This window comes from Miscanthus floridulus, chromosome 6 (assembly GCF_019320115.1).
Source record: "Miscanthus floridulus cultivar M001 chromosome 6, ASM1932011v1, whole genome shotgun sequence".
NCBI lineage: Eukaryota > Viridiplantae > Streptophyta > Magnoliopsida > Poales > Poaceae > Miscanthus > Miscanthus floridulus.
The window spans coordinates 131,875,576-131,900,315 of record NC_089585.1 but is presented as its reverse complement, the minus strand read 5'-3'; the positions used below and the strand labels follow the sequence as shown (position 1 = coordinate 131,900,315).

The following is a 24,740-nucleotide window of genomic DNA, read 5'->3' as shown; positions in this document are numbered from 1 at the left end:
TAGTTGGCATTATTGCAATGGCACTTTTGAGTTACAATAGTATTGGTTTTCGTTGCAATTACTTGTTGTTATTGCAACTATATTGGATTTGGTTGCTTTTGCTTGTAACTATTGCCACGGTTATTATGGGTTGAAATAATGTTCCATGGTGTTGCAATTGCTAGGGTGGTTATTGCAACAAGATTTCTGAATGGATGCAATAGCATGTTCCTATTGCCACGGTTTTCTGGGGTTGTAATAATTTTTGTGGCATTGCAATTGTTAAGTACTTATTGCAACTACAATCCTAAATGGTCGCAATATCATGTTAGTATTACCACGGTTTTTTTGTGTTGCTATAGGCTACCACTGATGCAACGGCCTAAAAGTGTTGCAATATACAAAATTGGTTGCAATATACAAAATGCTCCACGCATTAGACTATCCCTGATGCAACGGCCTAAAAGTGTTGCAATATACCAAAATGGTTGCAATAGACAAAATGCTCCACGCATTTCTGAATATTGTATTCTATTGACAAAAAAAATGTTCCACAGAGGATTTGATCCCATAAACTAAAGTACAAGCAAACACTCATCTACCACTAGGCTACTAAGGTGTGTTCGACATTAAGCCGTCTTTATATTACTTGTTTACATGATAAAGATGGCTAATTCACTTCATATGTCAACAAGGACGATAACCATCCGCATCTTCCATGACAATTTCAGAAAACAAAAAAAATGTCCAGCTTGCTGATATTTGTGCTTATGATAGAAAACAAACATGAGTATAACAGTTTAAAGACCAACTGCAGCTATTCATTATCCCGGACAATGAGATTGTTTTAAAAAAAATCCAGAAAAAAACATTACTGTTGTACAAAGGATAAGTATTTAAACAAAGAAATCATCTTCTATGTTTTCTACCGCAACTGGTGCAACAACTCCATCGTCAATGTAGGTGTCATCTTCGACATCATCATCCTCATCAAGTAAGACCGCATCATCTGGTTCGAGAACCGCTTCGCCACGCACCTAATTAATAACAGAGGCATCACCAGTTGTGCCTTCCTTGTCTGGTCTTGTCCAATTTGACAAATCCTCATTTAGGCCTAATAGATTCATGTCTTGGATTCCCACATCAAGTAGATCGATTTCCATGTCACCCTCATTTTCTACTTCTGGAATGGCAAACAAATTTCTTGGTCTGACCGCAACAACACTAGACCATCCTGGCTTGTTCACGAGGTTGACAAAAAACACCGGTTCGGCCTGTGTTGTCAGAATGTAAGGTTCATTTGAATATCTAAACCTAGATGTATCGATATTGATAACACCATATTTATCCCTACTATATCCTCTACTTCTGCTGGTACTGGCAGCCGGCACATCATACCAATCACACTGAAACAATAAAACTTCTTTTTGTGCAGGGAACTCGAGTGAGATCATTCTTCTAATCACTCCATACCAGGTCATGTTGCCAGTAGTACCATCACCCCTCACAAGCACACCACTATTTTGTGTGATGAGGTTTCTCTCAATGGTAGTCGTTCGAAATAGCCAGTTATTGATGTAGCATCTATTGAACACACGAGCTCGATGGTCCGGTCCTTGAGAAAGGGCATACATAAGTTCACTTGCTTCACCTTTCTCGTATAGTTTGGTGATCTACAAACACAATTTGAAAACAAATGCCAGTTAATAAGTACATCGTTCTAATCATCACATGGAATAAAAAAATTAAAAAATAGAACTAACATTGCCCTCGAACCACCTTACAAAGTGCTCCTCATGTCGTTTATTAAGATTCCTTATACTATTTTTTTAGTTCTTCCATGTGCTCGCTGCATTGAAATAGCCAATTAATTAATTAGTTGATGCCAAAAACAAAAAGTAGATTAATTAATGATGGTATATTGCAACTTACTCGACCCATGGTCTGGCTTCATCGTAATAGTGCCTCATCTTTCGAACCTCATCTGCACCAAATATCTCGGTAGTCTGTCCTATCCTCTTGTAATCCATTTCTCCAAATACGCTCAGACCAGATGGCGGCTCATTCACTGTTGTACTTTCATAACGATCAGCGTGATTCAGCTTGGTGTCGACGTCCAAGAATCTAGAGCAAAATGTAAGGCACTCCTCGGCTATGTATCCCTCGTCTATTGAACCTTCTGGATGTGCCTTGTTTCTCACATAGCCTTTAACAGTACGTAGATACCTCTCAACTGGATACATCCATCTATAGCACATGTGCCCTCCAAGTTTAGCTTCTTCAGCTAGATGAACCGGCAAATGAATCATGATATCAAAAAATGCAGGTGGGAATACCATCTCAAGCCAGCAAAGAGTCTCTTTAATTGAACTGCTAAGTTTGTCAAGATCTTCTTCCACCAGCTCCTTTGAACAAAGTGCACTGAAGAACCTACTAAGCTGAATCAATGGCATGACAACTTGTTCGGGCAAAATCTTTCTGACGACTAAGGGTAACAATTTCTGTAGAATAATATGGTAGTCATGTGTTTTCAGTCTAGACACCTTACATGCATTTGCATCAACACATCTCCTTATATTGGAGCTAAACCCATCAGGCATCTTCGCTCCATGTAGAAATTAGCATAAACTTTTTTTGTCAGCCTTATCTAAAAAGTACAAGGCTGGTGGCAAGGTATAATTATCATTGTCAATGATAGGGTGCTGATCTTGCCTTATCCCTAGCTATTCCATGTCAAGTCGGGTCTTCTCGTCATCCTTACATTTACCTTCAATTTCAAGCAAAGTACCCAATATGCTCTCGCATATGTTTTTCTCAATGTGCATCATGTCCAAATTATGCCTTATGAGCAAAGAAGACTAGTAAGGGAGCTCAAAAAAATACTCTTCTTCCTCCAATTGTGCCATCTTTTATCTTTGTCACGCTTCCTCTTTTTTGATGTCGCCTTTCCGAATATCACTTGATCAAAAGTTTCATACTGGTCCAATACCTGTTGACCAGACAATGGTACTGGAGCCTCCCTGGTTTCCACCTCATTGTTGAAGCTCATCTTGTTCATGCGCCAAGGATGGTCCGACGGCAAAAAACGATGATGTCCCATGTACCAGTGCTTTTTTCCAAATCTCAACCATAAATAATCTTTATCCTTGTGGCAGTATGGACATGCAAATTTGCCTTTTGTGCTCCAACTAGAAATCATCGCATATGCAAGAAAGTCATTAATTGTCCAAAGCAGAATAGCATGTAGTTTAAAATTCTTCTTTACCTTGTCATCCCATGTATTAATTCCCTTTTCCCAAAGATCCTTCAGCTCATCAATGAGGGGCCTCAAATAGACATCAATATTCATTCTAGGAGATTTTGGACCAGGAATCAACATCGACATAATCCAATAAGGTTGTTTCTCAAACAACCAAAAAGGCAAATTATAAGGGATGAGGATAACAGGCCATGTGGTGTATGTAACATTTTGCATGCCAAAGGGGTTGAAGCCATCAGAAGAAAGACCCAGCCTAATATTACGAGCTTCCTTTGCAAACCAACCATATTTGTTATCCACATGCTTCCATGCCTTCGAGTCAGCAGGGTGACACATTTTGCCATCATCGACCAATTCTTCCTTATGCCATCGCATTTGTGATGATGTGCTCTCTGTCATATATAATCTTCGTAGCCGAGGAGTAAGAGGAAAGTACCATAGGATTTTACATGGGACACACTTCTTGTTTGTTGTATCAGCATCACCATCTGCAGCGTCCTTGTGAGCACCGTCGTCGGTCATTTTCCACCTAGACTCGCCATATTTGGGACATGTATCTAGATTTGCGTTTTCCTTCCAAAATAACACACAATCCTTCTCACAGGTGTGTATCTTTACATAGTCCAAGCCTAGATCTCGAACCACCCTTTGCACTTTCTCCATTGTGTCCAGGACACAGTGGCCTTTAGGAAAAAACCTTGTGAACAGATTAAGTACCCCTCCAATGCTCTATTACTAATACCGTACAAGCACTTAACCTAGAAAAGTTCCACAATAAAAGAGACCTTAGTAGCATCCTCGCAACCTGGATACAATTTCTTTTCTACCTCTTGTAATAATTTGAAGAATATCTTCACATGTTCATTCGGTTGTTCATTGTCATCAGTATCTCTAATCTCTCCTTGTATAGCACCTCTGATTAGGGATCTAACAAAATTAGTGATACCATGATCGTCATCACTCGGTGCGCCTTCTTCGTTGTCTACTCCAACTTCATGTGGTGCGGATTCGTTGTCTACTTCTACATCAGCTGGTGGTGGTGCGTCATTGTGTACTTCTACATCGGCTACTGGTGTGTCTTCGTTGTGCAATCCTACATCTGAACCTTCCCCTTCCCTGATAAAGCTTTCATCAAACCCTCTATGAAGCAAATGAAGCTAAACCAGAGGCCGCGGTCTGTATGCCATGCATACACATCTAGGACATGGACACACAGTAGTTCCACCTCTCGATGTGCCACCAAATGTGATGTCAAAAAAATTTCAGAGATTCTCCTGCCACTCAATTGAAGAACGAGGCCAGCGCATCCAACTCCTATCATCACCTGACATTATTATGCAATGATGAGACGCACCAACCGTGGTGGATGGGCGGTGGAGTAGTCGAACGGGCGGAGGAGTCGGACGGGCACTGGATCGACGGCGATGCTTGGCACCAAACGTCACGAGAGGAGGCGGCGTCGATGATGCAAGGGTTTCAACCGAACTAGAATAGGAGAACTCTGTGTCACAGATAAAAAATTGCGTCCATGTGCTACGCTGCTTGCAGGGCCCATGTTGCTCTCATGGATGGCCCTCTGGCACAGGCGCGCTAGGTACGAGAATTTATGATCTGAAGCCCAATTTTTTGGGGTAAATTTTAGTTGGCAACAGGCGTTAAAAAAAGATCACCCGGCTCGGCATCTCACAGCCTCTATGAAGGATGGAGCGTCACCCATGCTACTCCTCACCTCCACCATCGTCAATCTTTCATAATTTAACTCAACGACCAAGGGTGTGTAACATAGGAGCTGACACAGACGTGACAAAAACCTGCACCAACACACACATTTGCAGGTTACCTAGGAGCTAACACATGCATGACACGATGAAATCTCGCCCACTTCCACAAATCCAAAGCAACATCATAGCGTGCCCGGTGCCTTGGGAACTGTCGAAGAACAAGCGGAGGAGATGAGGAGATGGGGAGATGTATGTGTACATGCATTCATAGGCATACGTGCATGTCATAGATCCGACCAATTTATAAGAGTACAAGTACAATGGCAGCCCGCAAGCGGTCGCACTATCATACTTGAACCCATATAAACCCGGTAGCCCGTCGAGTACCACGATGGATCTCGATAAACGATTTACAACAACCAAGATCGTACATGATTCAACATACATGTCACATATTACATAAAGTTCATAGATACATTTCCATCATTAGAGTATGAAACAAAGTTATTACAAACCAAGTTTTATAGATAAAAGCGAAAGCAAATTAAGTTTGAAAGTAGCATTTGCCAACATAGTTTGATACAGTGCCAACATACGATCATAGTCCGCAAAAGCATGTAGAAGGATTAATAAAGAAGCCTACCCAAGGCTTACTCCTCATCCACAGCGGGATAGAAGCAACTCTTGCAATAATCATGATACACAGTGCCATCTACAACAATGGGAAATAAAACCCTGAGTACGAGAAAGTACTCAGCTAGACTTACCCGTCATAAACCAGAAATAAAATGACTCCAAGGATCATGTAAGGCTATATAAGTGGAGATAGCTTGGCAACATTTTGCATAAAAAGCAATTAACTCAATTATACAATTATAATTCTGTTATCAAGTTAATTATGACTATCCATCTCTAAATTAGCAACTATCCTGTGCCAAACATGTGGTATATCATTTTCAGAGCATACAATAGTAACCATAGCCGGTATTGTAAATCCATGTTCATGTGAACCATCATGTTCCATAATACAGTCACTATGATGCTAGAGCTAGCCAAGTTTCTCACTATCCGGGAGAGACGGCGATTCAAATCGATTTCAACCAGCTGGAAATTTATTCCTAACACAAACCTAGGTAGACCTGATCAACGGTCACCTTAGGTCACCTTTGGTACAACTCAGGTACATCTTTCGCGGGTTCATACCGCGCCACACAATCGGGGACACCAAATGCCAGGACGTTTAGGCCTAGCCTACCCTTGGGCTCAGTCTAGCTCCCCTCAAGGAGCGCATAACAGAACGGGGCCTGGCCTAAGTTGAGCTACTCGGCTTTGTGGGCGGAACGAGTTATTCGGCCAGCTAAGTGATAGGCATGTGTTCAATCTTGTCAGAAGTTCCAACAACGGTACGGTCCTTGATCGACACAGACGGAATCACATGAGTCAACCTACACTTAGACTCCACCCGGCCTCAATTTATATTACCCAATGGTTCTTTTCCACGATAGCAAATATAGCCAACCGTGCTTTGGTATCCACCTATATCTCGCAGGTGACAGGAGATCACCCGACTTCTACCGATCTAAGCATGGCTAAGCATATATTCGATCCTGGACCTACATAGTGTTAAAGGTGTATATATCTAGACAAGGAATTTATATGCATCAAGTGGTTCCAATCAACTCTTATAACCTAATGCATCAATCATAAGGACTTGAGTAATATTTTGTAAAATACTGGGAGACTTAGAATGCTCCGGGGCTTGCCTTTTAGAAAGAAAGTGGGGCGGTGATCAGGGCACTCTGAAAGCTCTTCAGGGATTTGCTCCTCTTTTTCGGGAGCTGCGGCTTGAGGAATCTCCTACTGGTCCCCTTCCTCTCCTTCGTTGAACTCTAGGAACGTTATCTCTTCCGTCGATCCTAGATGCATGAATATGGCATAAGATATTGTGAATGCATACATGCCGACAAGTATAGTACGATGCTACATGAAGAATGCATTCTTGTAAATATTCTTAACATCATGTTGTTAAAGTAATAACAAGTGTATCACATTTTACTGAGTATGTGCATATCTCTTCTTAATTACTAAATCAAACACTTCAACAATTCAGTTACTATACTACAAAACAGCAGCTACTTGTTTTACTCATAACTAGAGTTCTACTTATCCAAATGCTGTGATCTTGGACTTTTTGAAAATCTTATAAAATTGTCTACAGCTCTTATTTAATCACCAAAAGCTAATTCACACTTTATCTTAACCAAAACAGACAATCAATCTAGTACTATCCAAAAATTCCAGGGAGCAAGCATTTCGGGATATTAACTTTAAACAGCTATAACTCCTAAACCCTTTGGCCTATTGCTCTGAAATTTTAACACAAGAAAAATGAAGAAGTTATCTAAAACTTTTTTATTAACCATTTTTATAGCAAACATCAGTTTTACTATGCAACATACCAAATCATAGAATTTGTCCAAAAACCCTTTTTACCCGAATTATAAAGCAACAATATTTCTACTACATGTAAGCATTCAAATTTTGACAACACCAAGTTTATCAACAGTTCAAGAATACCAAATATACTCAAGAAAACATAATGGTAAAGCCCAAACTATTTATTTAAATGCCTTTATTATTTTATTTAGATACTTAGGTTAAATAATAAACATATACTAAATGTACATCATAAATTCTCAGAACTTTACAGCGGCTTACTAGTGCTACCAATAGACTATTGTAAAAGTTTTATTCCATTTTAGCAAGTAAAACACCCTACACAAAAATGACAAGGCAAAAAGGCTTAAAATAGCATAAATAGAAAACCCTAGTGAAAAGTGTAAAGCAATAGATTTTATATTTTTCTTAGCATCCATATGGTACTAGGACAACCTCCAACAAATTTCATGAATATTGGATTCATAAATAATTTATAAAAATTCATACAAGGATCACCTAATTATAAAAGGAAAATCTATAACTATAAATCCATACATGCACTGACCCTCAAATTTTTACCAGAGCTTATACTTGTCAAGAATAGCTCACCACAAAAATTTCATTATTTTTGGAGGACAGGAACTCTAGATATAAAATAAATAAGTTTACATACATTTAAAAACACATTTCAAGTTTCATTTTAAATCTTCCAGAAATTCTACTACAAATGCTAATATCATACTTTTGATAAATACTACACTTCCTAAGGAACACTACAAAATTTGGTTCACAAATTTTGGATCTCTATAGCTCAACTTATCAATTTCCAAAGTTACACACAAAAATAGGAATAAATGGACTAGCTTTCTGAGTCACTGACAGACGGGGTCCACAGTCAGATGGACCCATGCGTCATCGACCGAAAACAGGGGAGCGGCGCTGCTTCGCCGCTGTGTGGCCAAAGTTCACCGACGACGAGCCTCGCCGACGATGGAACCTCGACTACCATGAACCCCTCGACCTGGCGCACACGCTAGGATAGCTAGGTGGACTGATCTACGACGTAAAGGACGACAGCGGCGGCCATAGTGGCTCGGCGATGCGGGTCGACGGTGCTACGCCAGCGGTGACCACGGTGACTCAAAATAAAGCTCAGATGAGCATCTACTAACCCTGGCGAACCTAGCGCGCAAGCTAACACCGGGAATGGTGGACGGAGGCGCCCTAGCCATGGTGACGGGGCTCGACGGCGGAGAATCGGCGAGGTGGTGCGCGGTGCGGCGGCTTAACGGGCGCGGTCGGTGAGCACGGGTGGGCGCGACGAGTCTCGGGGGTGATGGTGGAGGGGTTGCGATGGTGAATGGGCAAGGTGGAGCTAGCCGGTGCTGGGAATGGCGATGGCAGTGCTCGGTGCTATGGCGACTGCTGTGGGCGGCGAAGGAGGAAGCTAGAAAACGAAAATGTTGAGCGCGAGGATGGAGCGGGCGAGTGCGGGGTGATAAAGGCCTACTCTAGCTTGGTGTGGCCGCGCTGGGCAGGGCATCGGCGACGCACAACTTGCTTCTGGCTCCATGCAGCGGCCCAAGTCTGATGCTGGCCGGCCACCGAAGCCGTTGATTTAGTTAGTTCGGTACCCGCGATGCTAAGCCTGACAGCGTGGTTTGCAGCGATGAAATCTCCAAATCCGTGGACTGTTAGCTAAAATTTCCTAAACCAATGTTGGAGCCCAAAGTACCAGCTCCAATTTCTATTTAGAACTCATGCCCTAATTCTCACCCAATCTCGAGTTATTTCATCCCAAAGTCGAGCTTGTCAGACTGTCAAAGCATCCAGACTTAGAAATATTTGCTAAGTGTTGAAAACAGTGCATTGTTGATTTTTGTGAGCTCCAAAAGACTAAGCTATGCACCTTATTATCTCATGACCCAAAAATAAAAGTTGTTCCCCATATCAAATACTACAACTTTGCTTTAGTGACTACCTACATGCAAAGTCTCTAGCATATGATTCAAACTTGGTCAAACCCTTCACATTTAAATGATAACTAATGCTTGAACTATAACTTAGTGATCAGTTTAGCCCTAGCCATGAATACCAAAATTGTTCATAATGATACTCTAAACATGTTTAAGCTATTTGCAAGGTCACACAATCATTTCATACATTAGTTGCTCATAAAGCTTTTCAGGTCAACACGTAGCATCACTTAAGTACTTGATCATGAAAAGTGATCTTCATGAACAAGGTTCCATTTGTTAACCTAAGTGTAGCTAATATGTCTTAGTGACTCACATCAACCATTTACATGTATTCACTCATGATCATATGCATATATACAAAGAAACATAAAATAACAAGCAATGTTGCATATGTTTCAATCAAATGTTTCACTTGTAAAAGCTTAAATATGAATGCTCGATGCCCATGCTCATGCAATGCAAGTCAATTTATGCAAGGCTAACACCTAGGGTGTTATAGCCCCTCCCCTTTATAAAAATCTTGTCCCGAGATTTGCAAGACCTACCATTCTTAGAAAAAGGCGGGATAAACCTCTCGTAAATAATCCTCTCGTTCCCACATAGCATCTTGTTCACTGTGATTGTTCCACACCACCTTATAGAACTTAATGATCTTACTCCATGTTACTCTTTCCATCTCTTCTAACACTCGGATTGGCTTTTCTTCATAGGTCAAATTCGATTGAAGCTTCATGTTGGTGGGTGCAATAGCTTCTTCAGGTACACGACGACATTTCTTCAACTGAGAAACATGGAAGACATCAAATATTGCGCTCATCTCTGGTGGAAGTTGTAACTTATAAGCAACATTTCCTTTCCATTCCAAAATCTTGTATGGTCCTACATATCTAGGCGCAAGCTTCTTTTTCATTCCAAATCTCTTCACCCCTTTCATGGGTGATACTTTCAAGTATACATAGTCACCCACTTTAAAAGTAGTGGTCTTCTTCTTTTATCAGCATAACTCTTTTGTCTCGATTGAGCTGCCTTCATATGCTGTTGGATAACATGCACTTTCTCTTCAGCTTCATTGATAAAGTCAATACCAAAGTATCTCCTTTCACCAGGCTCAATCCAATTCAACGGAGTTCTACATTTTCTGCCATACAAGGCTTCAGACGGAGACATCTTGATGCTTGCTTGATAACTGTTGTTGTAGGGGAACTCAGCCAAAGGTAACCATTTCTCCCATGAACCCTTGGAAGATATAACACAAGCTCTTAGCAAATCTTCTAAGATTTGGTTCACTCGCTCTGTCTGTCCAGAAGTCTATGGATGATATGTGGAACTTCTGATTAGCTTAGTTCCCAAAGCCTGGTGCAAGTGTTCCTAGAAACGAGCTATAAACTGTGGTCCTCGATATGAGATTATGGTCCTGGGTATACCATGTAGTCTCACAATCTAAGAAATGTACAACTCAGCGTACTTCCCCACGTGATATGTTACGTGAACTGGTATAAAATGTGCTGACTTGGTGAGACGATCTACAATAACCCATATTGAATCATGACCTTGCGGTGTCATTGGAAGGCCTGTGATAAAGTCCATACTAATTTCTTCCCATTTCCAACCTAGAACAGGCAATGGCTGGAGTAATCCAGCAGATTTCATATGAACAACTTTTACTCTGCTATAGTTGTCGCACCTAGCGACATAGGCTGCGATCTCTTTCTTCATCTTAGTCCACCAGAAACGGGTTTTCAAATCTTGGTACATCTTACTACTACCCGGATGGATAGACAATTTGGACAAATGAGCTTCCTCTAGAATTTGATTTCTAAGCTCACGGTCTTTCGGTACCACAAGTCGGTCCTCAAACCATAGTACACCCTTTTCATCTAATCTAAAATGTTTGGTTTCTTGCTCTTGCATTTTTCTCTTGATGTAACTTATACCTACATCTATTTGCTGTAGCTCTATGATTTTGCTCTCATGTGAACAACTGATAGTGATATTGTGCAGTACCATAGGATGTAACAAATTGAATCCATCTTCCAATAATGCTTCCATAGTGTTGCAATGAGATTTCCGACTGAGTGCATCGGCTACAACATTGTCTTTCCCCAGATGGTAATGTACTTCCAAATTGTAGTCCTTAATTAGCTCTAGCCATCTCTGTTGTCTCATGTTCAGCTCTGGTTGGGTAAAGATATACTTGAGACTTTTGTGGTCAGTATATATATGACATATATTGCCCAACAAATAATGTCTCTATATCTTTAATGCATGAACAACTACTGCGAGTTCTAAATCATGTGTAGGGTAGTTGACTTCATGTTTTCTCAATTGCCGAGAAGCATATGCAATAACTCTTCCTTCTTGCATAAGCACACACCCAAACCTATACCTGATGCATCACAAAATACATCGAAAGGCTTCTCAATGTCGGGTTGTGCTAAGACAGGCGCTGTAGTTAACAGAGTTCTGAGGGTGTGAAAAGCTGCTTCACATTCTAGTGTCCTATTTGTACTTCTCATCTTTCTAAAGTAGTCTGGTCATGGGCTTGGCTATCTTTGAGAAATCTAGAATGAAACGACGATAATATCCTGCTAACCCTAGAAAACTTCGAACTTCATGAACCGAAGTCGGGGCCTTCCAATCCATGACCTCTTGTACTTTTGATAGGTCTACAGAGATTCCATCTCTTAATAAGATATGACCTAAGAAAGGTACTTTGCTCAACCAAAATTCACACTTGCTAAATTTTGCATATAGCTTATGCTCCCTCAATCTGGATAGAACAATCCTCAGATGTTCTGTATGATCTGCCTCATTCTCTGAATAAATCAATATATCATCGATAAACACGACCATGAACTTGTCAAGCTTGGGCATGAATACCGAATTCATCAGGTACATGAAGTAGGCAGGAGCATTTGTTAGTCCGAAAGACATAACCAAATACTCATATAAGCCATACCTAGTAGAGAAAGGCAGTTTTAGGTATGTCCTCTGGCCTGATCTTTATCTGATGATAGCCTGATCTCAAGTCAATCTTGGAGAATACCTTTGCTTTTGCCAACTGATCAAACAAGATGTCGATGCGAGGCAACAGGTACTTGTTCTTGATGGTCACAGCATTGAGTGGTCTGTAATCTACACACATTCTCAGTGACTTGTCCTTCTTTTTCACAAACAATGCTAGACAGCCCCATGGAGATGAACTAGGTTGAATAAGACCCTTGTCCAATAGATCCTGTAACTGAATCTTAAGTTCTGCTAACTCATTTGGTGGCATTCTATACGACCTTCTTGAGATAGGTGCCATACCTGGCACTAACTCAATCTTAAACTTCCACATCCCTATCAGGTGGTAAACCTAGTAACTCCTCTAGAAATACATTCGAAAACTCACAAACCATGGGGATATCACAAAGAGTAGTGGTTTGGATAGCACAAGCTAAATGTTGGAGTTCAAAATTTTGGGAGAGTGGTACTAGAAAAGCATTCCCTCCCTTGGGTTCTCTCAACATAATAGTACAAGTGCTAGTGTCAATGAGAACACCATGATCCTTCATCCAATTCATGCCTAAGATTACACTTATTAATAACCCGGGCAATATTATCAAATCTGTTATGTACTCCCTCCCTTGTATAGAGATAAGCACATTTTTTACTATCTTATTTGTAGAAATAGTAGCCCCCGCTGAACTTATATTATAACCACCCTTGCTTACTTCAATTATTTTCTGATCATATCTAGATGCAAATGCTTGACTCATAAATGAACGAGAAGCTCCCAATCAAATAAAACAATAGCAGGATGCTTGTTGACAAGAAACATACCAGCTGTGACAACTTCTCCTATGGGCACTTCCTCAACAGCTGTATAATGCACGTATCCTGGATGTGCCCTTGTGTTCTCCTGCCTCTGATTGTTCTGATTCTGGTTGCCATTCTTCTTTGGGTGGGGGCATTCTTTGGCCCAGTGCCCCACTTGATTACAGTTGAAATAGGGTTGATTACTCCTAGGTCCTATGGAGCCTCCCTGACTACCTTTCCTTTGGGTAAGGCAATTGTGAATGCTTTACGGAACGCTTTCTGAGGCCTGCCATTCTGAGCTTTTGGGGGTGGAGGCCTAAACTTGGGTGTAGGTGGACAGAACTGTGGCCTAGCTGTTATAGGAGCTCTAGACTATGAAGATCCGGAGGCTCCTGCCTCAAATGCCCTCTTGCGACCCTTAGCTGCCGCATGCATGTTATTGTGGTTTTCCTGGGTCAAAGCATCACTAATAAACTCGTTGTAAGTGGTGCACTTGGAATTGGCCATGGTATTCATCAGCTTCATGCCAAGACCCCTCTTGAAGCTCTCTATCTTCTTCTCCTCGGTATCAACAAAACTTGGGGCATACCTAGACAGGTTGTTGAACGCATGCATATATTCTATGAGGGTCTTTGTCCCCTGTGTGAGCCTCATAAATTCAGCCGCTTTCATGCGCATTAGGCCTAGGGGAATGTGATGTCCCTGAAAAGCCACCTTGAACTGCTCCCATGTTACTCGTGCATTAGCAGGTAGAGAGGACTAGAAATATGTCCACCAGATCCCTACTGGTCCCTACAACTGATGGGACGCATACTCAGCCTTCAGGTGCTCGGTGACTCTTAGCAGACGAAACTTCTGCATAATGGTGTTGAGCCACTCGTCTGCCTATAGTGGTTCCTCTAGCCACCTTGAAGATATGAGGCTTTATATCCAGAAATTCCTTGAAGGTACTATGCTGATTAGGTTTGGGCCCATGTTGCTGTGGGTGGCCACGAGCGGTGTTCTGCATGATGAGGTGTAGAGCTTCCTCCATTGTCCTTTGGCTTCCCAAGAATTGGACAAAGAACTCCTGAGCAGACGGTGGTGGCGGTGGTGGTAAGTCATCGCCGTTGCCATCATGGCTGCTACTAGCTCCTGCACGGGTGCGAGTCATCTGCGAAGTTGCAACAATAAGCGATTATTGGTTGATGTCAAAAGATTGCAGATGAATTTATAATCATGCCAAACTGAAATTACTAGAGACAATCTCAAATTCATACAATAAAAATAGAGGCATAATAATTCATTCTCGTAATATAACACCACCAATTTGATCACTTATCGGGCTCATAGCACTGTTAATATTCAAATCATGATCTCTGATAAATCAACTAGAATTTACATTAGCATATAACCAAACGTGCGATAGTCATGCAAATAACAATATTACATGATAGTCCAATCACCAACACCAAATTCAAACTACAGGTCCATTACATAACCAACGATGATACATTAAGCACTTCTACCAAGTACTACGCTATCTAATCCTCATCATGATCACTATCGAGGTCAGAGATAGGATCATCTCCTTCCTCAGGCTCCACTTCTTCCTCTTCCTCGTCCTCATCTTCCTCCATATTTGGACCATCTTCTTCCCCATCAAGGATTGGGTTCAGCTGGTTGTTCAAATAGTGCACTTCATGCTGAAGGTTCATCACTTGAAGTTGAGCCTATGCAAGCTACTGATGTAAACCCCTTTTGGCACGGTCCTAGGCGTTACTCATGTCGCGGTGCCTATCCCATTCTATCCTTACTACAGCGACATGGTTTTCTGCTGCATCTCGCTGGCGTCTAGCTGTGGACACCTCAGCATGGGCGGCCTCCAACTGCTCCTGTAGTCCTACAAGTAATGCTTGATCATTAGCTCTTGCTTCTTGGGCTGCTGCTCTCTGTTGATCCACTTGCTCCATTTGGACATGGAGAGTGCCCAAAGCTGCAGAGGCTTGGTCAGATTCCCATCGGGCTTTACTTGCGCACACACTTCTTGAGCTTGTGTTGTGCGGCTTCAGCTCTCATGAGCTTATCCATGCAAGTGGTGTATGATTCCTGCCAGAAATCCCTGGTGTCCTGGCGTGCACAAAACATCTTCATCACCGCAAACATGGCACTCATAGCGAGACTAGAGTTGTTTGCCCGCTCATCCCGATCTCGGATCAATGCATTTTGGTTGCGTTGTTCCCATATTGTGGTGGACGGATCCACCCTAAGGAAACATACTCAGCTGCACTGCCGGTAAGTGCATCCCCATGCTGCTAGGCAGATTTGACTCAAAACCTCAAAGGCCACTACTTGGGCAGCCTCCCAAGGAGTTTTCCCTTCCGATTCTACCTTCCACTCCTGCCAGAAGGGTGCCTGGGTGCGGGCTGGTATAGTTAGCCACACCTCGTACCATGGCTATCCCTCCAAGTACTCTTCATTCCAATGATAAAGGGGCAGTTCATGGTACTTCCACAAAGTGCAAAACTCTCCACAAGTAGTGTAGGCATTCCGAAAACCATCAGGAAATTCTCACATCCAGTTGGTGCTACCATCTGTACCATCAACATGTACAACTTTGTGTGAGATAAGGCCATAATGGATAAGAGTTACATAACCGAGTAAGAAATTTATAAGGGGAGGAACAATGTAATTATTTGAATGATAATTATCATGATGCATGCTCGTTCCGTATGTCCTCACAAACTTAGGAAAAATTATTTCTAACGGTAGACACGGTGGCATACATACGTTCTCTCATATATAGCGTAACTAGTCGAGCTACACGTTTCGTTGTTAGTGTACCTGCATAAGAGTTTCATTTTAGCCCAAACCCATAATTAAATATTCAGAATGTAGATCTAAATACTCCCATATATGTATACCCATACATATACTTCCGTATCAAAGCTACCCGATAACGGTTTATACCCACAATTAAATACGCACCACATACACATGCAAGCATGCATACATAGTCGTACCAAAGCTAACTCTCCCCGACCGCATGCTCAAATCTTGCGGTCATGCCACTCATCAACTTACCTTGGCGTAGAGGCATTTGATCCATACATTACCATTCAAATGAATGGCATCCATACAATAGCACGCCCTATGGACAACAAAAGTAAAAACCCCCATGTTAGTACTTAAATAGCCACCTAATAGTCCTTAATTTGGGCATAAGGAAAGTGATCACTGGCACACTTTAGATTTCAAATACCTATTTATATAGCTATCAGTTGCTAGAAAAGGTTTTGGAAACCAAAAACTTTTGTTTTAAATACACATGTGACAATTAACGTTGAACCTTGCTCTGATGTCAACTATCGCAGAACCGACCAATTTATAAGAGTACAAGTACAATGGCAGCCCGCAAGTGGTCGCACTGTCATACTTGAACCCATATAAACCCGGTAGTCCATCCAGTACCATGACGGGTCTCGATAAATGATTTACAACAACCAAGATCGTACATGATTCAACATACATGTCACATATTACATAAAGTTCACAGATACATTTCTGTCATTAGAGTATGAAATAAAGTTATTACAAACCAAGTTTTATAGATAAAAGTGGAAGCAAATTAAGTTTGAAAGTAGCATTTGCCAACATAGTTTGATAAAGTGCCAACATACGATCACAGTCCACAAAAGCATGTAGAAGGATTAATAAAGAAGCCTACCCAAGGCTTACTCCTCATCCACAGTGGGATAGAAGCAACTCTTACAATAACCATGATACACAGTGTCATCTGCAACAATGGGAAATAAAACCCTGAGTACGAGAAAGTACTCAGCTAGACTTACCCGTCAGAAACCAGAAATAAAATGACTCTAAGGATCATGCAAGGCTATATAAGTGGAGATAGCTTGGCAACATTTTGCATAAAAAGCAATTAACTCAATTATACAATTATAATTCTGTTATCAAGTTAATTATGACTATCCATCTCTAAATTAGCAACTATCCTATGCCAAACATGTGGTATATCATTTTCAGAGCATACAATAGTAACCATAGCCAGTATTGTAAATCCAATTTCATGCGAACCATCATGTTCCATAATGCAGTCACTACGATGCTGGAGCTAGCCAAGTTTCTCACTATGCGGGAGAGACGATGATTCAAATCGATTTCAACCAGCTGGGAATTTATTCCTAACACAAACCCAGGCAGACCTGATCAATGGTCACCTTAGGTCACCTTTGGTACAACTCAGGTACATCTTTCATGGGTTCGTACCGCGCCGCACAATCGGGGACACCAAATGCCAGGACGTTCAGGCCTAGCCTGCCCTTAGGCTTAGTCTGGCTCCTCGTAAGGAGCGCACAATAGAACGAGGCCCAGCCTGAGTTGAGCTACTGGGCTTTGCGGTCGGAACGAGTTATCCAGCCAGCTAAGTGATAGGCATGCGTTCAATCTTGTCAGAAGTTCCAACAACGGTACGGTCCTTGATCGGCACAGATGGAATCACATGAGTCAACCTACATATAGACTCCACCCGGCCTCGATTTATAATACTTGAGGAATCTCCTGCTGGTCTCCTTCCTCTCCTTCGTTGAACTCTAGCAATGTTATCTCTTCCGTCGATCCTAGATGCATGAATATGGCATAAGATATTGTGAATGCATACATGCCGACAAGTATAGTACGATGCTACATGAAGAATGCATTCTTGTAAGTATTCATAACAACATGTTGTTAAAGTAATAACAAGTGTATCATATTTTACTGAGTATGTGCATATCTCTTCTTAATTACTAAATCAAACACTTCAACAATTCAGTTACTACACTACAAAATAGCAGCAACTTGTTTTACTCATAACTGGAGTTCTACTTATCCAAATGCTGTGATCTTGGACTTTCTGGAAATCTTATAAAATTGTCTACAGCTCTTATTTAATCACCAAAAGCTAATTCACACTTTATCTTAACCAAAACAGACAATCAATCCAGTACTGTCCGGAAATTCTAGGGAGCAAGCATTTTGGGATACTAACTTTAAACAGCTATAACTCCTAAACCCTTTGGCATATTGCTCTGAAATTTTAACACAAAATAAATGAAGAAGTTATCTACAACTTTGTTATTAACCATTTTTATAGCAAACATCATTTTTACCATGCAACATACCAAATCACAGAATTTGTCCAAAAACCCTTTTTACCCGAATTATAAAGCAACAATATTTCTACTACATGTAAGCATTCAAATTTTGACAACACCAAGTTTACCAACAGTTCAAGAATACCAAATATACTCAAGAAAACATAATGGTAAAGCCCAAACTATTTATTTAAATGCCTTTATTATTTTATTTAGATACTTAGGTTAAATAATAAACATATACTAAATGTACATCATAAATTCTCATAAATTTACATTGGCTTACTAGTGCTACCAATAGACTACTGTAAAAGTTGTATTCCATTTTAGCAAGTAAAACACCCTACACAAAAATGACAAGGCAAAAAGGCTTAAAATAGCATAATTAAAAAACCCTAGTGAAAAGTGTCAAGCAACAAATTTTATATTTTTCTTAGCATCCATATGGTACTAGGACAACCTCCAACAAATTTCATGAATATTGGATTCATAAATAATTTATAAAAATTCATACAAGGATCACCTAATTATAAAAGGAAAATCTATAACTACAAATCCATACATGCACTGATCCTCAAATTTTTACCAAAGCTTATGCTTGTCAAGAACAGCTCACCACATAAATTTCATAATTTTTGAAGCATAGGAACTCTAGATATAAAATAAACAAGTTTACATACATTTAAAAACACATTTCAAGTTTCATTTTAAATCTTCTAGAAATTCTACTACAAATGCTAATTTCATATTTTTCATAAATACTACACTTCCAAATGAACACTACAAAATTTGGTTCACAAATTTTGGATCTCTATAGCTCAACTTATCAATTTCCAAAGTTACACACAAAAACATGAATAATTGGACTAGCTTTCTGAACTGAGTCACTGATAGACGGGGTCCACCTGTCAAACGGACCCATGCGTCAATGAACGAAAACTGGGGAGCGGCGCTGCTTCACCGCTGCGCGGCCAAAGTTTGCCGTCGACGAGCCTAGCCGGCGATGGAACCTCGACTACCATGAACCCCTCGACCTGGTGCACACGCTAGGATAGCTAGGTGGACTGATTTGCGACGCAAAGGACGACAGCGGCGGCCATGGTGGTGCGGGTCGATGGCGCTACCCCAGCGGCGACCACGACGACTCAAAATAAAGCTCGAACGAGCATCTACTAACTCTGGCGAACCTAGCGCGCAAGCTAACACACGAGAATGGTGGACGGAGGTGCCCCAGCCACGGCGACGGGGCTCGGCAGTGGAGCAGGTGAGGTGGTGCGCGGTGCGGCGGCTTACCGGGCGCAGTCAGTGAGCACGGGTGGGGTGGCGACGGGGGGTGACGGTGGAGGGGTTGTGGTGGTGAATGGGCAAGGTGGAGCTAGCCGGTGCTGAGAATGGCGATGGCGGCGCTCGGTGTTGTGGCGGCTGCTGTGGGCGGCGAAGGAGGAAGCCAGAAAATGAAAATGGTGAGCGGGGGATGGAGCGGGCGAGTGCAGGGTGATAAAGGCCTACTCTAGCTCGGCGTGGCCACGCTGGGCAGGGCGTCGGCGACGCGTGGCTTGCTTCTAGCTCCATGCGGTGGCCCAAGTCTGATGCTGGTCGGCCACCGAAGCCGGTGATTCAGTTAGTTCGGTACCCGCGATGCTAAGCCTAACAGCATGGTTTGCAGCGATGAAATCTCCAAATCCATGAACTATTAGCTAAAATTTCCTAAACCAACGTTGAAGCCCAAAGTACCAGCTCCAATTTCTATTTAGAACTCATGCCCTAATTCTCACCCAATCTCGAGTTATTTCATCTGAAAGTCGAGCTTGTCAGACTGTCAAAGCATCCAAACTTAGAAATATTTGCTAAGTGTTGAAAATAGTGCATTGTTGATTTTTGTGAGCTCCAAAAGACTAAGCTATGCACCTTATTATCTCATGACCCAAAAATAAAAGTCGTTCCCCATATCAAATACTACAACTTTGCTTTAGTGATTACCTACATGCAAAGTCTCTAGCATATGATTCAAACTTGGTCAAACCCTTCACATTTAAATGATAACTTATGCTTGAACTATAACTTAGTGATCAGTTTAGCCGTAGCCATGAATACCAAAATTGTTCATAATGATACTCTAAACATGTTTAAGCTATTTGCAAGGTCACATAATCATTTCATACATTAGTTGCTCATAAAGCTTTTAGGTCAACACACGTAGCATCACTTAAGTACTTGATCATGAAAAGTGATCTTCATGAACAACGTTCCATTTGTTAACCTAAGTGTAGCTAATATGTTTTAGCGACTCACATCAACCATTTACATGTATTCACTCATGATCATATGCATATATACAAAGAAACATAAAATAACAAGCAATGTTGCATATGTTTCAATCAAATGTTTCACTTGTAAAAGCTTAAATATGAATGCTCAATGCCCATGCTCATGCAATGCAAGTCAATTTATGCAAGGCTAACACCTAGTGTGTTACAGTGCACATGCATTCAAAGGGGTAGATGGTGGACATGATAGATCAGTCTGAATTCCCTGCTACCGGTGCCTTGGGAACTACCGAAGAACAAGCGGAGGAGACGAGGAGACGGGGAGATGTATGTGTAACCATGTTGACATATAGGCATATGTGTACATGCATTCAAAGGGGTAGATGATGGACATGACAAATCAACCTTAATTATGAAGATAGCTTTCGCATGCCATATTATGAAGGACAACGAGTTTGATGTTATATTTCAGGAGCCCACTGAGTTGCCTCCTCCTCGCTCATGTGATCACTCTATTCCAATTATTGAAGGTGCCAACCCAGTCTTCATAAGGCCGTATCACTATGCTCCAATATTGAAAACTAAGATTGAGAGATTGAGTGTCAAGTGACAGACATGCTGCAACACGGTATTATCTAGAAGAGCAATAGTCCTGTTGGCCCCTCGATCTCTGGTACGTAGCATATCATCCAATATGTAAGCAAATAAAATGAGGTCATGCAATGCAAGTATCAACCCAAGGTGACGATGATCAAACAAAGGAATTGACGACATGGTTTTTTAGCACCAGTAAATTATTACATCGACCTAAGACATAGATTAATCATGGTTTTTAGTCCTGCTGCCGGTGCTCCTCTTCACGCTTCTTCCGCTTAGCCCTGTGCCAGCATCGTTCCACGTCCATCATGAGACACCGCTCGGTCTCCTCCTCCTAGCAGCGGTGCTCCTCCTCCTCCTCATGGCGGCGCCCCTCCTCCTGGTGACGATGCTCCTCCTCCTCCTAGCGGCGGTGCTCCTCCTTCTAGCGACGGTGCTCCTCTTCCTTGGAGATCTCGACGACACGCTTTAGGATGCAGTCGTCGGTCTCCTTCTGCATGATGGCGCGGAGGCGCCAATCCTCCTCCTCCTTTCGAGTTGAAGATGACCTCCTCCACCGATTCCTCCTTTGATGCGGTCTCATGGTTTGGATCGTCCTTGAGGTTCACCTCGAGGTCCGACTCGGACAACGGCATCGGCGGAGGCGTTGGGGGCGACGTGAGGATGACGGGTTCAGCATCTCCCATGTTGTCTTCAAGCGGCGAGGCATTATGGCAGCGGGTCGAGGGCTGAGGCGAGGTGTGCGTGGGAAGGGTGCTTCGCTTTCTTAACACGTGGTGGTGCAATGGCGGCTGACTGTGCATGGGGGCCGGGCTTATATAGGCGTGACAGTGGGTGGAACTGACAGTGCAATAACTTGCACCCTCAGAAGATGGAGCGCGCCTGCGTTGGGAACCGGCGCGAGCAGCCGTTCGAGTCCTGGGTAAACATGACGTCTCTTCATGGGGAACTAAAGGGCCACGACCAGTCCAAGGACCGGGTAAAACGACAGCTCTTCATGGGAACTACGCGACCAGCGTGGCCGGGGAGTTGAAGGGCCTACGTGCAAAGCAAGGACATATAATCACTCAAAGGAATAAATTCCTTCAAACTTATCAAAATCAGATGATAGCTCAATGGTTTGTCCGCTGCTCTAGAACTTGTAGGCTTCGGTTCGATTCAGGGATGCAAAACATTTTTTTGCATTTTCTTTCAATTTATATTCCTTCATTTTTAATTTACAAGTTTTTAGTCCTAATTTTTTTGCCAATTTAGGTTTATACAATTCCAATATATATTTTCTTAAGTCCTAACACAATGTGCATGAGGGAGTGGATGCTATCACAAATACAAAGGTAAGTGTATATCACTAACTTGGTTTATCACAAATACAAATACAAAGATAAGTGTATCTTGGTGTCATGAACCCAAACCTAGGTAAAGATGTCACGCTGCAAAAAGATGGTTTGTGCGATAAATCCTGTCCTTGAGGACATCGATTACCAATTTGCACTGAAACATTATCTTAGCTCCCACATGAAATCACCTCAAGGAAAAGAAGGTGACATTGAACATGATACACCTATATGATATGCCATATATGACACACCTAACACATTTTTTTGCATTTTCTTTCAATTTATATTCCTTCATTTTTAATTTACAAGTTTTATATTACTAATTTTTTGCCAATTTAGGTTTATACAATTCCAATATATATTTTCTTAAGTCCTAACACAAAGTGCATGAGAGAGTGGATGCTATCACAAATACAAAGGTAAGTGTATATCACTAACTTGGTTTATCACAAATACAAATACAAAGATAAGTGTATCTTGGTGTCACAAACCCAAACCTAGCTAGGTAAAGATGTCACGCTGCAAAAAGATGGTTTGTGCGATAAATCCTATCCTTGAGGACATCGATTACCAATTTGCACTAAAACATTGTCTTAGCTCCCACATGAAATCACCTCAAGGCAAAGAAGGTGACATTGAACATGATACACCTATATGATATGCCATATATATGATACACCTATATGATAAACATTTGATCAAACAAGATTCCAACTTGCCTATTCATAAGCCCCTGGTACCTTGGACACATTAGAAAAGGTCTGTTCATTATAGAGTACGTAAATAGTAAAGCAAATGACAAAATGTTAATACAAGGGGTCGAGTAACACAATGCAAATAAAACCACGTGAAAGGAAAAAGTTTTCTGAGAAATTAGAAAAACGATTCACCTGATTTGGACAACAAATGCAAAATCTAAACACATTTAACATTTTTACAATGAATCAAAATAAAAAAGATGAACACCATGAACCCGACGCTGACAAGTGGGTCCCTCATGTCAGTGGCACACCCTTTTCCCACTTATTTTTTTGTAATTTTTGCCAAAAATTGGCTTGGCGCCCGCATGCAGCCATTTACCCCCTAATACCCCACCCATTATGCGAACAAAGCGAATCTTAACCTCCCCACTTCCTCATTATCCTCCCCATCTCCTCCAATTCTTTCCTTTCCCTCCTCCAACTCGGTTCCCGATCTGCACCCGCCACCATCGCTTGTCTTCGCCGTCGCGTCGTCATTGGAGGGGCGCCAGTGCAGGACAGGCCGCACCCGAAGGCCGCCACGACGTGCCCCTCCACTGCCGGTGCTCAAACCTCAAGGACTCCTAGACTTCCTCTTTGTCAGAGTTACGGTAACCCTAAAGCCATTGATCTATTCACTTTTCACTTACGAAAGAGTAATGCATGTACCTGTGTGTCTATGTAGTTTACTTGTTCAATGTAGCTGGACTGCAGATTGCATCAATGGAGACTAAATCGACGTCACCCTGCGTTCAACACATGAAAGGTCCTAATGGCTAGGGGGGTGAATAGCCTAATAAAAATTTCTACAACAACACTTAGCAAACCAGTTAGACAATTATGAGGCGAAGCAAGTGTTGCGCTAGCCTACTAAAAATGCAAGCCACCTACCACAATTCTAGTTGATATAGTTTCTATCCACACAAAAGCTATGTCACTACACTAAGTTAATGTGCTCTCAAAGGCTAACTAAAGAGCCACACTAACTAAACTAACAAGCTCTCACAACTAGCTACACTAAAGAGCTTGGCAACTAGTTTGCGGTAATATAAAGAGAGTGAGCAAGAAGGTTATACCGCCGTGTCGAGAAAGGAGCCAATCAATCACAAGAATGAATAACAATGAAGACCAATCACCTTGGAATCAAATGATGAACACAATATTTTTTTACCGAGGTTCACTTGCTTGCCGGCAAGCTACTCCTTGTTGTGGCGATTCACTCACTTGGAGGTTCACGCGCTAATTGGCATCACACGCCAAACCCTCGATAGGGTGCCGCACAACCAACACAAGATGAGGATCACACAAGCCACGAGCAATCCACTAGAGTACCTTTTGGCTCTCCACCGGGGAAAGGTCAAGAACCCCTCATAATCACCACGATCAGAGCCAGAGACAATCACCACCGTTGGCTCGATGATCCTCACTGCTCCAAGCCATCTAGATGATGGCGACCACCAAGAGTAACAAGCAAATCCCATAGCGAAAC

The 24,740-nt window shown here is 41.8% G+C and overlaps 1 protein-coding gene across 1 annotated transcript; it reads right to left on the bottom strand.

Moving 5' to 3' along the window:
• Positions 1-1,016: 1,016 nt before the first annotated feature.
• On the bottom strand, positions 1,017-2,579 carry LOC136461259 (uncharacterized). The gene is made up of 2 exons (XM_066460627.1): positions 1,959-2,579; positions 1,017-1,652 (listed from the first exon to the last, which is right to left on the bottom strand). Exons 1-2 carry the CDS (start codon positions 2,577-2,579, stop codon positions 1,017-1,019), a joined length of 1,257 nt encoding a protein of 418 aa, XP_066316724.1.
• Between the last annotated feature and the right edge of the window lie 22,161 nt (positions 2,580-24,740).